At 39.6% G+C, this 14,872-nt stretch overlaps 1 protein-coding gene across 6 annotated transcripts in view; it reads left to right on the plus strand.

Annotated features, from left to right (window-relative positions):
- The window catches only part of ak5 (adenylate kinase 5), a 35,356-nt gene that overhangs the window by 3,317 nt on the left and 17,167 nt on the right, over nucleotides 1-14,872 (plus strand). For 2 of the 6 annotated variants that reach the window (XM_061797198.1, XM_061797197.1), the window contains exons 1-5: nucleotides 597-991; nucleotides 2,799-2,985; nucleotides 5,609-5,776; nucleotides 8,815-8,987; nucleotides 13,605-13,718. In XM_061797198.1, coding sequence (XP_061653182.1) covers nucleotides 932-991; nucleotides 2,799-2,985; nucleotides 5,609-5,776; nucleotides 8,815-8,987; nucleotides 13,605-13,718 — 702 coding nt within the window. In that variant the 5' untranslated portion in view covers nucleotides 597-931. Of the gene's footprint in view, nucleotides 1-580; nucleotides 992-2,798; nucleotides 2,986-5,608; nucleotides 5,777-8,814; nucleotides 8,988-13,604; nucleotides 13,719-14,872 lie in introns of those variants that run through there. The other 4 variants (XM_061797201.1, XM_061797196.1, XM_061797199.1 and 1 more) reach the window with 4 other exon arrangements.

Below are 14,872 nucleotides of genomic sequence, written 5' to 3' on the forward strand. Positions count from 1 at the left end.
CAAATGTTATTTGCCTAGAATTGACGACTTTTTTTTCTTATAAGTTTAAGAATAATAATACTTAGAATATGCTAAATACTGTAAACATTATTAGCTTTAACCTGAAAACAAGAAATTTAAAAAATACATTTTACAAAATATCACCAAAAATGGAAATGTCTGTTTTTGCGTTAACTTGAACTCAACTTATTGCGAGAAATTAGTCTACACCTGTGCTGCCACGACTTTTCCCAGAATTTTAGAGACAAATAGCAAGTTGATGGTAGGGCAAAGGTCATTGAAGTCATAGATCTCAGCCAGGTTTTTCCGTCTATCAATTCAATAGATTTTCCTGTATTATTATGACTTTTTGTCTTAAGAAAAAAATACAACTTTCCTACTTATTTATTATTAATCCTGATTTTCTTTGGCTCAAATTGCATCTTTTTTCTTGAAGAATTACAGCTTTGTTTTGGAGAAATTCTTTTTTATTGTCATTTTAAGATTTCGCTCATATGCTTCTCTTTGCCAAATACCTGACATTTTTGAATTTGTAGTTTTCTTATCTTTAAAAAAAAAAAAAAGTGACAAATGTGCAGTATTTTTATAGTTTATGTCAGGCAGTGTCGGGGGGGACGGCTGAGGCTCGCATTTGATTTGCATCAGTGAGAAGGAGGAGGGGTAGAGAGAGAGAGAGAGAGAGAGTGAGTGAGAGAGATGACGATGAGGAGGAGGGTGCCGCGTCGCCGCGGCTTCGCCTGCAGGAATCCGGGAGTAGAGCACACGCACACGGCCACGATGCGCTGAGCTTGCGGCGGTGTGACTTGTAGAGAGTCGCTGAGGAGCAAAAACAAAAAGCCAAAAAAAAAACCAAAAAAAACAACAACAACAAAAAACAGAGCAAAAAAACAAAGACGATTCAAAGGCTAGCAAGTTGCAAATCTCAGAGGAGATGAACACCAACGATGCCAAGGAGTATCTGGCACGGCGGGAGATACCTCAACTATTTGAGGTGAGCTACGAAGGCATGCATGCGCGCGTGCACGGAGATGACGCTTGTGATATCTTGCGTTTCCAAAAATGGACACCGAAGTGAAATGCATCCATCGAGACGTCTTGCTGCATGCTTCCATATTTGCTAAATTGACAGTGCCATTTAAGTGTGTTGCATGTTGGACACAGCGTTCCTCACGAAAAGTACAGTACATTCCCTTCTTAATATTCAGTCATTTCTTTTTAACTTTATTGTTATGTAAAGGAGCCTTACATGAACCTAGACCTGATTTTATTAGTTTACAAGCAAACAGCACGACAGTATAGGTAATTAACATATAGTATTTAATAATAATCATAATATACAGCATCATGCTATTGCATTGCTTGTAAACAAATATATGTATCCTTGTACTGTCACGACCTGTAATTTTTTTCGGAATTGTTGTATTTTTCTTTTCAGTGTTGCTTGCCTCAATACTCCTTTTTTCTTTCTTTATGTGTGTAATCTCACTATCGCTATTGTCCTAAAATTCATAGAATTGCCCCTTTTCAAGTAAAATTTGACTTTTATCTCGCAATGTTATGACTTTTTCTATTAAAAAAAAAGTAGTCTTGTCTTTTTTTGTTTTTTAATAATTGTATATTGCTTTTAATTGTTGCTCTAATACTCCTTTATTCTTTCTCTTTTTAAGATGGTAATCATGTTATTCTCCTAAAATTTAGACAATCTAGATTTTTTTAGGAGTAATATTGCAACTTTAGTCTCGTAATGTTTTTTCCATAATTGTCGTATTTTTCTTTTCAGTGTTTCTTGACTCAATATAGATCATCATTTTTTTTAAAGTAAAATTTCAACTTTTCGCACTTTATCCTTGTAACATAAGGATTTTTTTTTTTTAAATTGGAGTTTCTTGATTACAGTATACGTTTTTGATATATGATGTATTCTATGTTTAAGAAAAATTCTAACTTTTGTCTTGTAATTTTATGACTGTGATCATAAAAATCTGATTTTGTTCTTGTATTTAAATTTTTAGAGTCACCCTATAATTTCTTTATCTAATCAACTTTTATTCTAGTAAAATTGCATCTTTTTAATGTTAAAACAAGTAATAATCTAATTTTTGTCTCGTAAGTTTCTTCATAATTGTTTTTTTTTAGAGTGGCTTTCTATTTATCTTTTCATTTTCATATGTTTTCATACAAAAAAGTCATAATACTTATACTGAAGAATTATGAGACTACAGTCCTAATTTTAAAAATTTTTGCTTGTGGAAATATTTCATTCTTGTAACGTTACCATTTTTGTCCTGAATGTAGTATTTTTTTTATTTCAGGTAACCTTAAAAGTCCTTTACGCTTTAATTTGTCTAGAAAAAAACAATTCCGAAGATCTTTTTTTTTTTACGGAAAACTAAAACCTTTGCCTCATAGTTTTACAAATTTCTGCTCATAAAAATACTTGTTCTCGTGGACATGCAACTTCACGCTCATAACATGATTTAAGTTTTAAGCGTGGCGCCGACACTCCTGAGGATATTTTGAGCAGAAAAGCAAGAGGAAGAGCAACTGTATATGCACCATAAATGTAATAATGAAATCCATTCATACTCCTGGAGGCATACAGTGAATGGGGTCATGCTCTTAATTAGTCTTCACTTATGAGCAATCATCTAATAAAAGTGAGCAATCACAGACATTTTATTGCTTACAATCGGCTGTAGTTGAAGTGCCCTGATAATGACGCTACAAAATAGATGTTTTCTATAATTGGAGGAAGTCTATTACGCCTCTTGAGCCCGACTCTCCGTCTTTACCTTCAGAGCCTGCTGACGGGTCTGATGTACCACCGGCCCGATGACCCTGTGGACTACCTGGAGGGCTGCCTGAAAAAAGTGCGGGAGCTGGGCGGGCCGGACAAGGTGCGGTGGGACACGTTCGTGGGCCAGGAGAAGAAGCCGCTGCCGCCTCTCAACGGCGGCCAGTCGCGCCGCTCGCTCTTCAGAAACGGTGGGTGGAACTCGGCTGTCGTGTCATCATTCTGCTAAAATTACGTAGACTCACAGATTAATTTGATCAGTGATTCTCAAAAGTGCGGAACGAGTACCACAAGTTGTACGCGGGCTCCCTCTGGTGGCATGCGAAAGAATCACTGCTTAAGTACAGTTCAGAAAGAAAGAACCATTTGTTTTGAAACTTTTATTTTTATTCAACTTTTGTTAACAATACATTCCAATTGAGTTATTATGGTTTTTTTTGTTTTTCTGTGTTTAAGTGCAGTGTTAATTTGGGCATAATGTTACGTTGGCGTTGATATTTGCTCAGTACCTTCTGGAATTCCCTGGTTAGGATGCACTATGAAGTCTACCACAAGATTTTGGTAAAGTTTGTTGAGATTAGGGAGCGAAAGAGATTTTTATTGCGTTCCAGTCTGGAGCCCATCTGTGCTGTGATTGAATCCCCCCCCCCCCCAGAAAAGTGCCAGAGGCTATAAATCACAACGGCAGACAGCAACACGCTCAGAGATGACGCTGTAGTCCTCCCAGAGCCAACGCAACCATCGATCATTATCATGCAGTCGCGCCTTCAGATAAAAGTTTTATTTATTCCGTGGCCTTGTTTCTAACTCAAAACACTTCTTCATCTCAAATCATATTTCCCAATTGAAATGAATGGAAAATAGCACTCTATAATATTGTCCTTAATGAAAACATCAAACATAATTGAATAGAATTCAACAGTTTGTGCATCATGATTTAATGCTTCAATTCAATTCATTTCATTGTGCTGTTCCTTCTGGTGTGCCCATCTTGGCCACTGGGGGGCAATATAATGCAGTCATACAAACACAAACAAAGAATAGTCACCACGACTCTCAATGACTCAATAAGCTGCAATAATATTAGTCATTTTTCACAGAGGATAAAGAATATATGCCTGTGAATATTGTGGTATTGTGGTAACGTGTCGCTACATCATTTGTGTTCAAATACTTGAAGGGTTTTAACACTGTGACTATGGATGCTAATCGCTGGTCTGAGGTGATATGATGGCATTTTCCATTAAGTATTAGCATTAAGTTAGCGAGGGCATTCCTAAGGTAAAGTCGCTTGGTTGTTTGAAATACACAATTAGTAATTCTCTTTATCTTATCTGAATGTTAATTTTGGGCAGTAAACTTGATTTGAGTTGAGTTTGCCACCACCATACAGCGCTCGTATTGCAAGTCAAAGCTAAAAATCGGCTGAACAACGGCTCGTATCCTGCATGTTCCTATTGTTGCAAAGTCACGACCCACTTTTATAAAAGTTGAGAATGTTTTTTTTTTTTTAATCATCTGAAAACACATGTACAGTATGTTATATTTTAAACGTCATTTCAAATGAATTTGACATACCGCCAGAAGCGTATTGCTAGCCCTGACGCCCACTAGCCAGACACTGAGCTGCAGTGTATTTGTGTACGTTGTCAAGTAGTGACAAGAGCACAAGAGAGTAATATTTCTTGTCGCTTACCTAATATGTTGTATGTGGGAACTTGAAAACAAAAAAATCTGAATATGAAGACATAGCAGATAGCTGTCCACGACCCACCCAAAATGGCTCCAGGACCCACTTTTGGGTCCCGACCCACCAGTTGAGAATCACTGCTGTACAGTATGTGATGAACATTTCATGTTTTATTATGTTTTGGCGGAGCATAAACTGTATGGGTCTCGGGCAGTAGGTTGCCCACCCCTGGCCCAGACCAAGTTTTTGTTCATGGTTTAATTATTAACATGAACTGAAGCCTCGTTCATCAGTCTGCGTATTCCGGCTATGGCTCGAATGCAAAACATGGCTGGAATTTGCAATTCAAACACATTTCTTACTGTGTTTGTTTGTTTTTAAGAAGCAGACATACTGTATGTTCCTTTGTTGCAAAGCATTTGATCCAGTTAGTCATCCAGTTCTAAAAACTACCTAGGGCAATTTTGGTGGCAATCTGGTACGACTCTTGGGAATGGCCCAAATCCCTAAAAAAAAAACCTTTGAACCAAAATGTCTGACTACCTGTGCATTTCCAAGCATAGGTTCCCTATTTTTGTGCATCTTGTCATTATTGAACATACGCGCCGGATTGAGTTTCATCCGGATGCATTGGTGTCAGCTGCTAATAAAAAGAAATTCACCGACTTCAATAGGGCCTTTGTAGCTCTGTGTTTGGACCCCAATAATTACAACTGGAAGAAGAGGACACATTTCTTTTCAGACACCGCATCAATGTGAATGCTTGTCTCTCACCAATCACAACCGAAAGAAGACGCTTTTAACGGCATACGCATCAGTGCGAATATGATCCGCATTAGGCCTACTAATAATAACTAGAAGAAGAAAAAGATGTTCTTCACGGACTGAACTACTGCCCTCAAAATCCATATCAAATCAGACCTTTGCTCTTTTAATCTGCTAATCACGCTCGCAATGTCATCGCAGATGTGATACTTAGCACGCACGTGTTGTTTTTTTATGTGGTTTTACGTAGCGTGATGGACAGCTGAGTCACCCGGAGTGCATGATGATGATGACGATATTTACCCCGAACGCACTTATGCTAATGCCTGTGTGCATGTGTGTGTGTGTGTGTGTGACAGTGATGCCCGACAGTCCAAATTTCCCCTACAGACGCTACGAACGCCTCCCTCCCATCAGCCAGTTCTCCATCGAGAGCGACTCGGACCTGTCGGAGACAGCCGAGCTCATCGAGGAGTACGAAGTGTTTGATCCATCCAGGCCGCGGCCCAAAGTCATCCTCGTCATCGGTAAATGACAAACAGGCTCAGTGTTTGTAGATTTGTCCTCTACTCCTTCTTGGAGTTCTGATTTTCGGGTGGTTGTCATTTGCAATGGTTTTCAACTGCACTCAGATACTCGTTTAGCTAAATAAAGTAACCAAAATATTAGAATATAGAATCAGCTCTATGATCGGGGGGTCAACAGGGGGAAGGGGTGTGCAGGGGGTTCGGGGTCCCCCAAATGCTCAGGGCCCCGGAACAGTCTTGCCCGTTGCATTATAAATGTACACTCCACTACAACCCCCCAATTAGAACCAGAAGAAGAAGTAGTAAAAAACAAATCTGTCTTTTTAACACAACAACCAATCAATCTGAATTGTGAATTTGTCCCTCAGTATTATTACCACAACAGGAAGAGGATATTTTGGAAGCGTTAGTCTCAATACTAGGCTCTGTATTTACCGTACTTAATTATAATGACTAGAAGTCAATGACAAGTCAAGCTACTTTTTCTTCAGACACAACAACAGCAGTCTGAATGGTTGTTTCATTATTCACACAGTGGGAATACCTTTTGAAACACAAAAACAGTGTAAATGCTGGTCTCATCATTCACACAACAATAAGAAGACCTTTTAAAATGCAAAGGCATCAGTGCGAATGCTAGTCGCGGCATTTAATAATAACCAGAAGAAGGGGAAGACATGAGTGTTAATGCTTGTTTCATCATTCACACGAGAGAGAACTTTTTTAAAGCATTAGTGTGAATGCTGGTCTGTCAGCAAATTACTTAATAATCGGGGTGGGACTCGATTAAAAAAAATCTAATTCATTATAGGCTTTGTAATTAATTAATGTCAATTAATTACATTTGAATCATATAACAGTATTTTTTCTTGAAAAGAAGCATGGGTTAATTGAAATGGATTTTAGTGGACCACTGAATCAAATAATTGACACAGAAAGGTATATTGTTAACTCTGGAAGAATGCATTTAATTGCATTTCAATACAAAAAAAAAATAGAAAAACTAATAGAAAATGAAAGTTAAAGTGCCATTTTAGGACAGTTATTTATTTATTTATTTTAATTTTCTTTTTCTTTTTAAGAAGTGTTGCCTTTGAATGGTTTCTGCGTCATAGTTCAAAAGTTGGATCACATGTCGAAGGGTTGAAGCGCTTCAGTGTTATGGAAACTCCTTTTTGCATAATTTGCACAAAACCATGCGTATCAAGGCTTTCATTGGTAGTTTTTGTTTTGCTATTGTTTTTAATGAAATTTGCCTCGGAACGCTATGCTATCCAGTCCCTCCATTTTGGTAGCCAAGCTTTGACGTGTGTAATTTGTGTACCAGGAAATCGTACACTGACAAAGGTTCTGCATTGTTTGGAACACAAAATGCGATTAAAATGCATACTTTTTTTTTTTTTAACTAACTCATTTGTTAGTAATTAATTAATCACGATTAATGCATTATACTCCCACCCGTACTTAATAATAACTAGAAGAAGGGGAAGACAAATCTGTTTTAGACACAACAACACCTGTGTGAATGCTGGCCTCTCAGCATTACCGCCCAGCATTCAATTTATAATCATAACTGGAAGTGAAGTATAAGACAAATGTATTGTTAGACATCAGCATTAACGTGAAGGTTTGTCTCTCAGCATTACCGCAACAGGAAGAAGACATTTGGTAAGCACTAAACATAAGTGTGAATGCTAGTGCCTCGGCACTTAATATTAATAATAGTTAGAAGAAGAAGTAGAAGACAAATCTATTTTTAAGACATGGTGAATTCCTGTCTCTCAGCATCTGGAAAGATGATGTTTTCTGTCCAGTGGAAGCTGCTTCTTATTACTTCCGAGCCCTTCCAGATATCTAAATGAATCTAAATGAATATTTAGTATTTACGTTGTGTAGAAGCTAAAAATAGCTTCTTGCGGCATGCCCCTCCCACCACCGTTCTCTTCTACTTGGCCACGCCTGGCTGCATGTCACTCACTGTGTTAGATGCTGGCCTAATCAGATTTCCCACATTAACCTATCTTTGTCGCTGGCTGCACGATAAAAGGAGGGGCACGCTTCTACACAATTTTCAACAACATATATGATCACCTGTATTTTCCAGCTACAAACCAATCAAACCTGATTTTGTGTCATAAGGAATCCATACTACCAGAAAATAAAAAGAAAGCCAGGATAGCTTGTAAGCACAGTGGCGTCACTAGGCTGAAGCCCTGCTAAAAACCTAGTAAGCCCCCCAAAAATTATTTGGTAGGATGTGTTTATGGCAAAGTTACCAATACCCCAATACAAGACCCCTTTTCATGTGTGGAAATGTTTCATCCGCACCTCAAACCCCACCTACCCCTCTCCCCTCTCCCGTTGACAAAATTTTTTTGGGGGGGGGGGGGGGCAAAGCCACACCATACGTCAAAACCTAGCAACGCCCCCGTTGTAATTTATTTAGTAACTCCACTGCAATGTAGGTTGTCATTTAAATTGTGGAAAAGACTTTATCAACGGTATCGATGCAGAAGCAACAAATCGCTATCGCGATGTATCATATTGGTGCAGTATAGACACGCAAAGGTCGAATATCGATGAGTTCCAACTAGAAGTGTGACAATATCTTGATACTGTGAAGCAATGCATCATTTTCTCTTACAGACGTTTTCTGTGACGAACAATATCAACACACAAGTATCAAATATTAAATGTATGCCTTTTGTGGCGTTACAGTTTTAAGGTTTCCTCCGTGCTTGTTTTTGCCATCCAAATTAAGTGTGAGCGAGAGAGAGTGAGATGCTTTTCAGAAAAATGTAGGAACTTCACACATACCTGTTCCATCAGCCCCCACGGCGTGCACAAACAGACACACACACAAACACACATATACGCACGCAGTCTGAAAATTACCCACAAAACACACAGAACAGGCTTCAAACAAAGTCTGGGTGTCTCGTTGCGATACACCCACGCACACAATGTTTCACACTCAAAAACACACACACACACACACAAGACTGAGCAATGCACCAACATTCTCCATGTGCCCATAGGGGGCCCTGGCAGTGGCAAGGGAACGCAGTGCCTGAAGATCGCCGAGCGCTACGGCTTCCAGTACGTGTCGGTGGGCGAGCTGCTGCGAAAGAAGATGATCCACAACGCCACCAGCAACAGGAAATGGAGCCTGATCGCCAAGATCATCACCAACGGCGAGCTGGCGCCGCAGGTAGTCAAAGAAAGACACAGGAGGAACACCATCGCACATAACGAGACATTCATTAGCGGCGTCCGTGTCACGACGCGGGGAGCCGGACGCGTCTCATTAGCGTCAAGGTAATGAGTCAGACTGGCTAGGGAAACGGTTCTTAGTTGGTTTTTGTACTTGAGTTTCAAATGTCTTACATTACTCGAGCGCATACTTTCACATGCTACCTGCGTTATTCTGCTCACCGTGACGCTGGCATTGACACAGGAGTTCAGAACATTCAGAGAGACTCCCATCTCCCATTAAATCCATACATTTTTTAAAACATTTTTTGTCTCCATGTTTTGTATGAGTTTTTTTTCCAAAGACTGGTTTTTAAAAAAGACTACAGATACAACATGCTTTTTTTTTTTTTTTTAAATCTTGCAGCAAGTTTTATTAGTGTGAGTGTGTTGGCATATCGACAACCTTCCTGAAGCTCAAAAACAAACAAAAAACTAAAATGTAAAATAAATAAAATAAGAAACAAAAATAACAAAAAAATAGCAACAACATTTCGTCAACTGAGGGGAATTTTGGGAACGGCTAACATCGTTTATGAGGGACTTAAGACCCATTTTAGGATCTGAGACGCATACATTTGGAAATAACCACTAACTACCAAAACATTTTTTTGGGGGGGGGTGGGCTATGACATTTTTTAGGGGGCTCCAGCCCCGCTAAAATAGGCCTAGTGACGCCACTGACCGAGCTCATCCAGAAAGAAGATGATACACCATATGTGAAGCAAAAACAAGACAGACAAAGATGGACAGGCTTAAAGGCAAGAACTTGAGCAGGAGACTGGTACTACATGCATCCCATTCCACCCTAAAACCCGGGAGTCTTCATATCCATACAGACTACTTGTGGCCACAAACACTTACGCAGCAGCAATTATGGGCCCGGCCAGTACTGAAGATTGCGTTACTCACTTTGAAATCTGGGCCTGTTTAGTTGAACACAAAGTTATTATTCTGTTGTACAAATGCCAACAGGCAGATACACAGGGTCATTAATTATAGCTTTTGCCATCTAGAGGAAGAGCATGTAATTGTTCTGCCTGTCACTGTATGTCATATGGCATAGATAGGTGAACAAAACTACATTATTTGTAATTTGCAAATAAGTGAAATAAGATAATTTCTCACAGTGGTTGGGAACCACACAGCTCCAGAGGAACAGTCACACTAAACACCACAAAACCACTTTAGACTTTCCTGACTGAAAACAATAAAAGACTTTTTCACAGTACCGTTTTCATGATGACCCTGAATGTGATTTCGAGGTACAGTACAGAAATAAAAATCTTCTGTGTGTTGTGCGAGGTTGGTTGGGGGAGGCGGCTGCTGTCCACGCAGATGAAGCGCTGATGCGGCAGAGTGCGATGCCGAAAAACACGAGACACTCCCGCCCACGTCGCGACTGTGCACTCTCACGATTCGTCCTCCGTAACTGCAGAGTTTGCATCCCTCCCCTCCTTTCCGGCCGCTCGCCAGATGGCCCGATGCGAAGCAGTCAAACAAACAGCAAAGTGGGTCAAGCTCGCAGCTTATTAGACGTGATCAAGTCACTCGTGGCCGTCGGGCATCATCTTTGCATCGGAGCAGATAAGACTATCCTTATTTGTTTCTCCTGCAATACCGTGTCGATACATTATAGTCAAATTTTTTTATCAGTTTTAACTCGGAGTGGGACAAAATATCAATATTTTGATGTATTGTTTCTCTCACAGTAAAATACTGTTACACAAACATCAATATTTGATCATGTTTAACAAAGGGTGAAACATAATATCAATATCTTGATGTATCGGATCGTTTTCTCTCGCGGCACTGTATTGATCCACAAATGTATTAATGTAACAATAATCAGTTTTTGATTCGGGGTGGGATGAATTATCGATATCGTGATGTATCGCTTTCTATCACGGTACAGTATCGATACTCAGACGTCAAATATCGGTCACTTAACTACAGGTGGGACAAAAATATCAGTATTGTGATGTATCTTTTTTTCACCATTTAGTATCGACACGTATATCAAATATCAATCAGTTTTAAATTGGGATGAGACAAAACATCAACATTGTGATTGATAATTTACTCTCACGGCACAATAACAATTGTGAATTACAGTATGTAAATAATAGCGTAACTAGCTTATCATATCTTGAATCACACACTCCAAAATGTGAATGTTTGTTCTGTAAATAAGTGTCTTTTGATCATTGTGTGCTTATATTTCTTTGTTTCTTGCAAATTGTGAGATGCCTAACTGATTTTAATTGTCGCTGTGACAGTGACAATAAATTCTATTGTATTGTAAATATTGACATTTCAATGGTAAAACCCACTTGCATTGGGGACAAGGAGGGGCTTTCCTTCGGTGCCAGTTTTGAACAATTGTTTCCGCAATCTATGGAACTGGAGCATAACACAAGGGGGTCTTGTGCTTTAGTTTTCAAGTTATTTGGTCAAACGTGACTCACATCCAAAAAGGGTGACCTGCATTGTTTTCTTGCTTGCTTGGATGGAGTCTGCTGGACTACTTAAAGGCTTGGAAAGCTCAGACGTCTAATGGAATCTCGATGAGATGGAAGCAGCGCTCGTGTGTGTGTATGTGAATATGTGCGTGTATGTTCGTGTTCTGTTATTTTTAGAGCGGCGTACCGCTCGTGTATCTGCTTTTGTTGACCTCCTCTTGCAGTCAGGAAGAAGTAAGTGACGCTAAACAATGCTGGCACTGGGTGGCCTCCAGTGAGGTAGGCCGCCGTCATGTTGCTGCACTCTAAAACAACGAGGGATGAATACAGAAATAAATCGTCCGGCAGTGTGCTGCTGTCATCATTTCTTTTAAGTCACGGCTCCATCCATCTATCCATCCATTTTCTGAGTCGTTTATCCTCACAAGTGTCGCGGGCGTGCTGGAGCCTATCCCAGCTATCACCGGGCAGGAGGCGGGGTACACCCTGAACTGGTTGCCAGCCAATCGCAGGGCACATACAAACAAACAACCATTTGCACTCACATTCACACCTACGGGCAATTTAGAGTCTTCAATTAACCTACCATGCATGTCTTTGGGATGTGGGAGGGAACCGGAGTGCCCGGAGAAAAGCCACGCAGGCACGGGGAGAACATGCAAACTCCACACAGGCGGGGCCGGGGATTGAAACCCGGTCCCCAGAACTGTGAGGCAGACGCTCTAACCAGTCGCCCACCGTGCCTAAGTCACGGCTCGTCATAATTAATATTTATGTGCTTTTAACACAGCCAGCGAAAGACCGGATTTGTGACGCATTAGAATCACATGATTCAGCCCAGCGAATAAGCAAAAATGTGATAATAATTTAACGAAAAAACATAGAAATGAATACTAGCCCCTTCGAAGCAAAGTAGCTGAGTTCCTGTTTGTTTGTTTCTTGTTGATGTTGCTCCTCCTTTGCAATAATAAGATGAAAAAAAGCCAAAGAAAAAGCAAACCAGACAAACCATATTATGATGATGATCGCTGAACTGAGATCTTGCACAACATGGCTGTTAAAACCCCAAGGTTTTGTGCAACTTTAGAAGCAGCTCAGAGCTGACAAGGTCTTGTGGCAGTATGCCACCGGTGTCAAACTCACTGGTATGGATTATACATAGGTAGAGGGGAAAATGAAAATAAAACGTTCCCATTTTACAAATGTACATCTAGCGGTTATGAGAAAGTGGTACACGTTCATTTCAATATGCCACTGCCACCTAGAGGTTATGAGAAAGGTGTACACTTTCATTCTAATATACCAGCGCCACCTCGAGGCTATGAAGAAGGTGTAGCCTACACTTTCATTCCAATATGACAGGGGTACGTATGGCTGCATAATATGTGCAGTTGTGCTCATAGGTTTACATACCTTGGTGGAATTTGTGAAATACTGTTTTTTTAAATACGACTGATGACTGAACAACAACCATCATTAATTTCTTTATGGTTATGTTTTGTTTGATGATAATGCTTTTCTGAAATGCTTGACAGTTTCATTTGAATCCCATTAAAATAAAACTAAATGTGTTTCGCCTGGCCCTCCATGTTTTCTTTAAAGAATTGTACCCATCTTACAAATTCTCCCCGGGTAATCCAACATATGAGCTCAACTGTGTGTTTTCTCATTTACTAAATAAAAGTAGGGCTGTGAATTTCAAAAGAAGAGCAAGTAAATAAAAAGAAAGTATTACATGTTCAAATAAAGTGCTTAAATTAAGAGTAATTCTTTGAAAAAACTAACAAAATACAGATAATACTTCCTGTTTTAATCATATGGGTAGAAGCAAAATCATGCATTGTAAAAATGCATTATACATAGGTAGAAGGGTTTTCCAGAATTGTGAGGTCAACTCTGGGGGTGCGTATTATACGTAGGTGCGCATTATACACAATAAATTACGGTATAATGTTATAATATTAGGTGATCATACGTTTAAATGGCTTCCCAGTCATAACGCAACACAAATGAATATAACACCCCTTATTTATGATAAACATCATGCTGTGTAGAGCCAATGGGATTAAACGTTTTTTGTTTGTTTGTTTGTTTGTTTGTTTTTGTTTTTGCAGGAGACCACCATCACTGAGATCAAGCAGAAGATCATGAAGATTCCCGACGCCAACGGCATCGTCATTGATGGCTTCCCGCGAGACGTTGGACAGGCCTTGTCCTTCGAGGACCAGGTAAGCATCAAATATCAAACGCTTTTTATTTGGATGGGACAAAATTTATCGATATCGTGATTTTCCATATTGTTTTTTCTCACAGTACAGCATCAATACACAAGCATCAAATATTGATCCGTTTTAACTAGGAGCCATATGAGTATGTCAAATATCAATCTGTTTTAACCAACCTCAGAAAAAAATAGCGCTATTGTGATTTATTGTTTTCTGTTATGATACAGTATCACTATATAAATGTCAAATATCGATTACATTTTTACCTTCAAAAATCGATCCTATTTATCTATCAAAATTGAGATGTGTCCTTGCATCAATACGCAAGTGCCAAATATCGAGTAAATAAGTAAGCTTGTCCGTAGGATAAGATCAAAGCTGAGTCATGAATATCACACAAAAGATAAAAATGTTAGGCACCTCTAGGTAAGGTTATAAATGTGTAATACAGTACACAATGGGCAATAATGCTAGCTGCTAATAAGCTAACGGGGGCTCTTCATGCTTACTATGAAACACTGAGTATTGTTTTTGTACTTGCTTACTTACAGTACTTACTTAGCTATTTACCAACTTAGTTCAGTTTGTTAGTTACCTCTGTCAAGTGTGAAATTTGAAGACCAAGAAGTAGGGTTTTCATCAGTTAGTTACTGTAACTAGTTAGTTACCTCACCCAAGAGCAAAACCGTGAGACGTTAGTTAGTTAGTTAGCCCTGCGCCGCTATAGATCGATCGATAGATCCATCGATAGATCCATCGATGGATCATGAAATCATTCCGTGTGTCAACTCCAAGCCTACACGCATGCAATCTGATATTGGTTTTTATTGCTTTTTTGGGAGCCTCCTGGCTGAGATAAACAGTTGCTAGGAGACGTTTTTGTGTCCTTTCAGACCCCCGCTTCATGACAGTTGACTCCGCCGCTTCATGTCGACATTTACCCGAGCGTGCTGGTCGGTCGCTGTGTCCAATCAGCTCACCCTGATATCAAATAACGTCCTTTGCTCCTTTCCTTACGTGCAGACCGGAGAGAATCGTACTGTTCGTTAACTACAAATAACCTACAGTATATTTGTTCACCTATCTATGCCGGCAACATAAAGTGACAAGTAGAACAATTAAATGCTGTTCCACTGCCAGAAGGCCCAAATAACCAC

This window comes from Phyllopteryx taeniolatus, chromosome 14, assembly GCF_024500385.1.
Source record: "Phyllopteryx taeniolatus isolate TA_2022b chromosome 14, UOR_Ptae_1.2, whole genome shotgun sequence".
NCBI classification, from domain to species: Eukaryota; Metazoa; Chordata; class Actinopteri; order Syngnathiformes; family Syngnathidae; genus Phyllopteryx; species Phyllopteryx taeniolatus.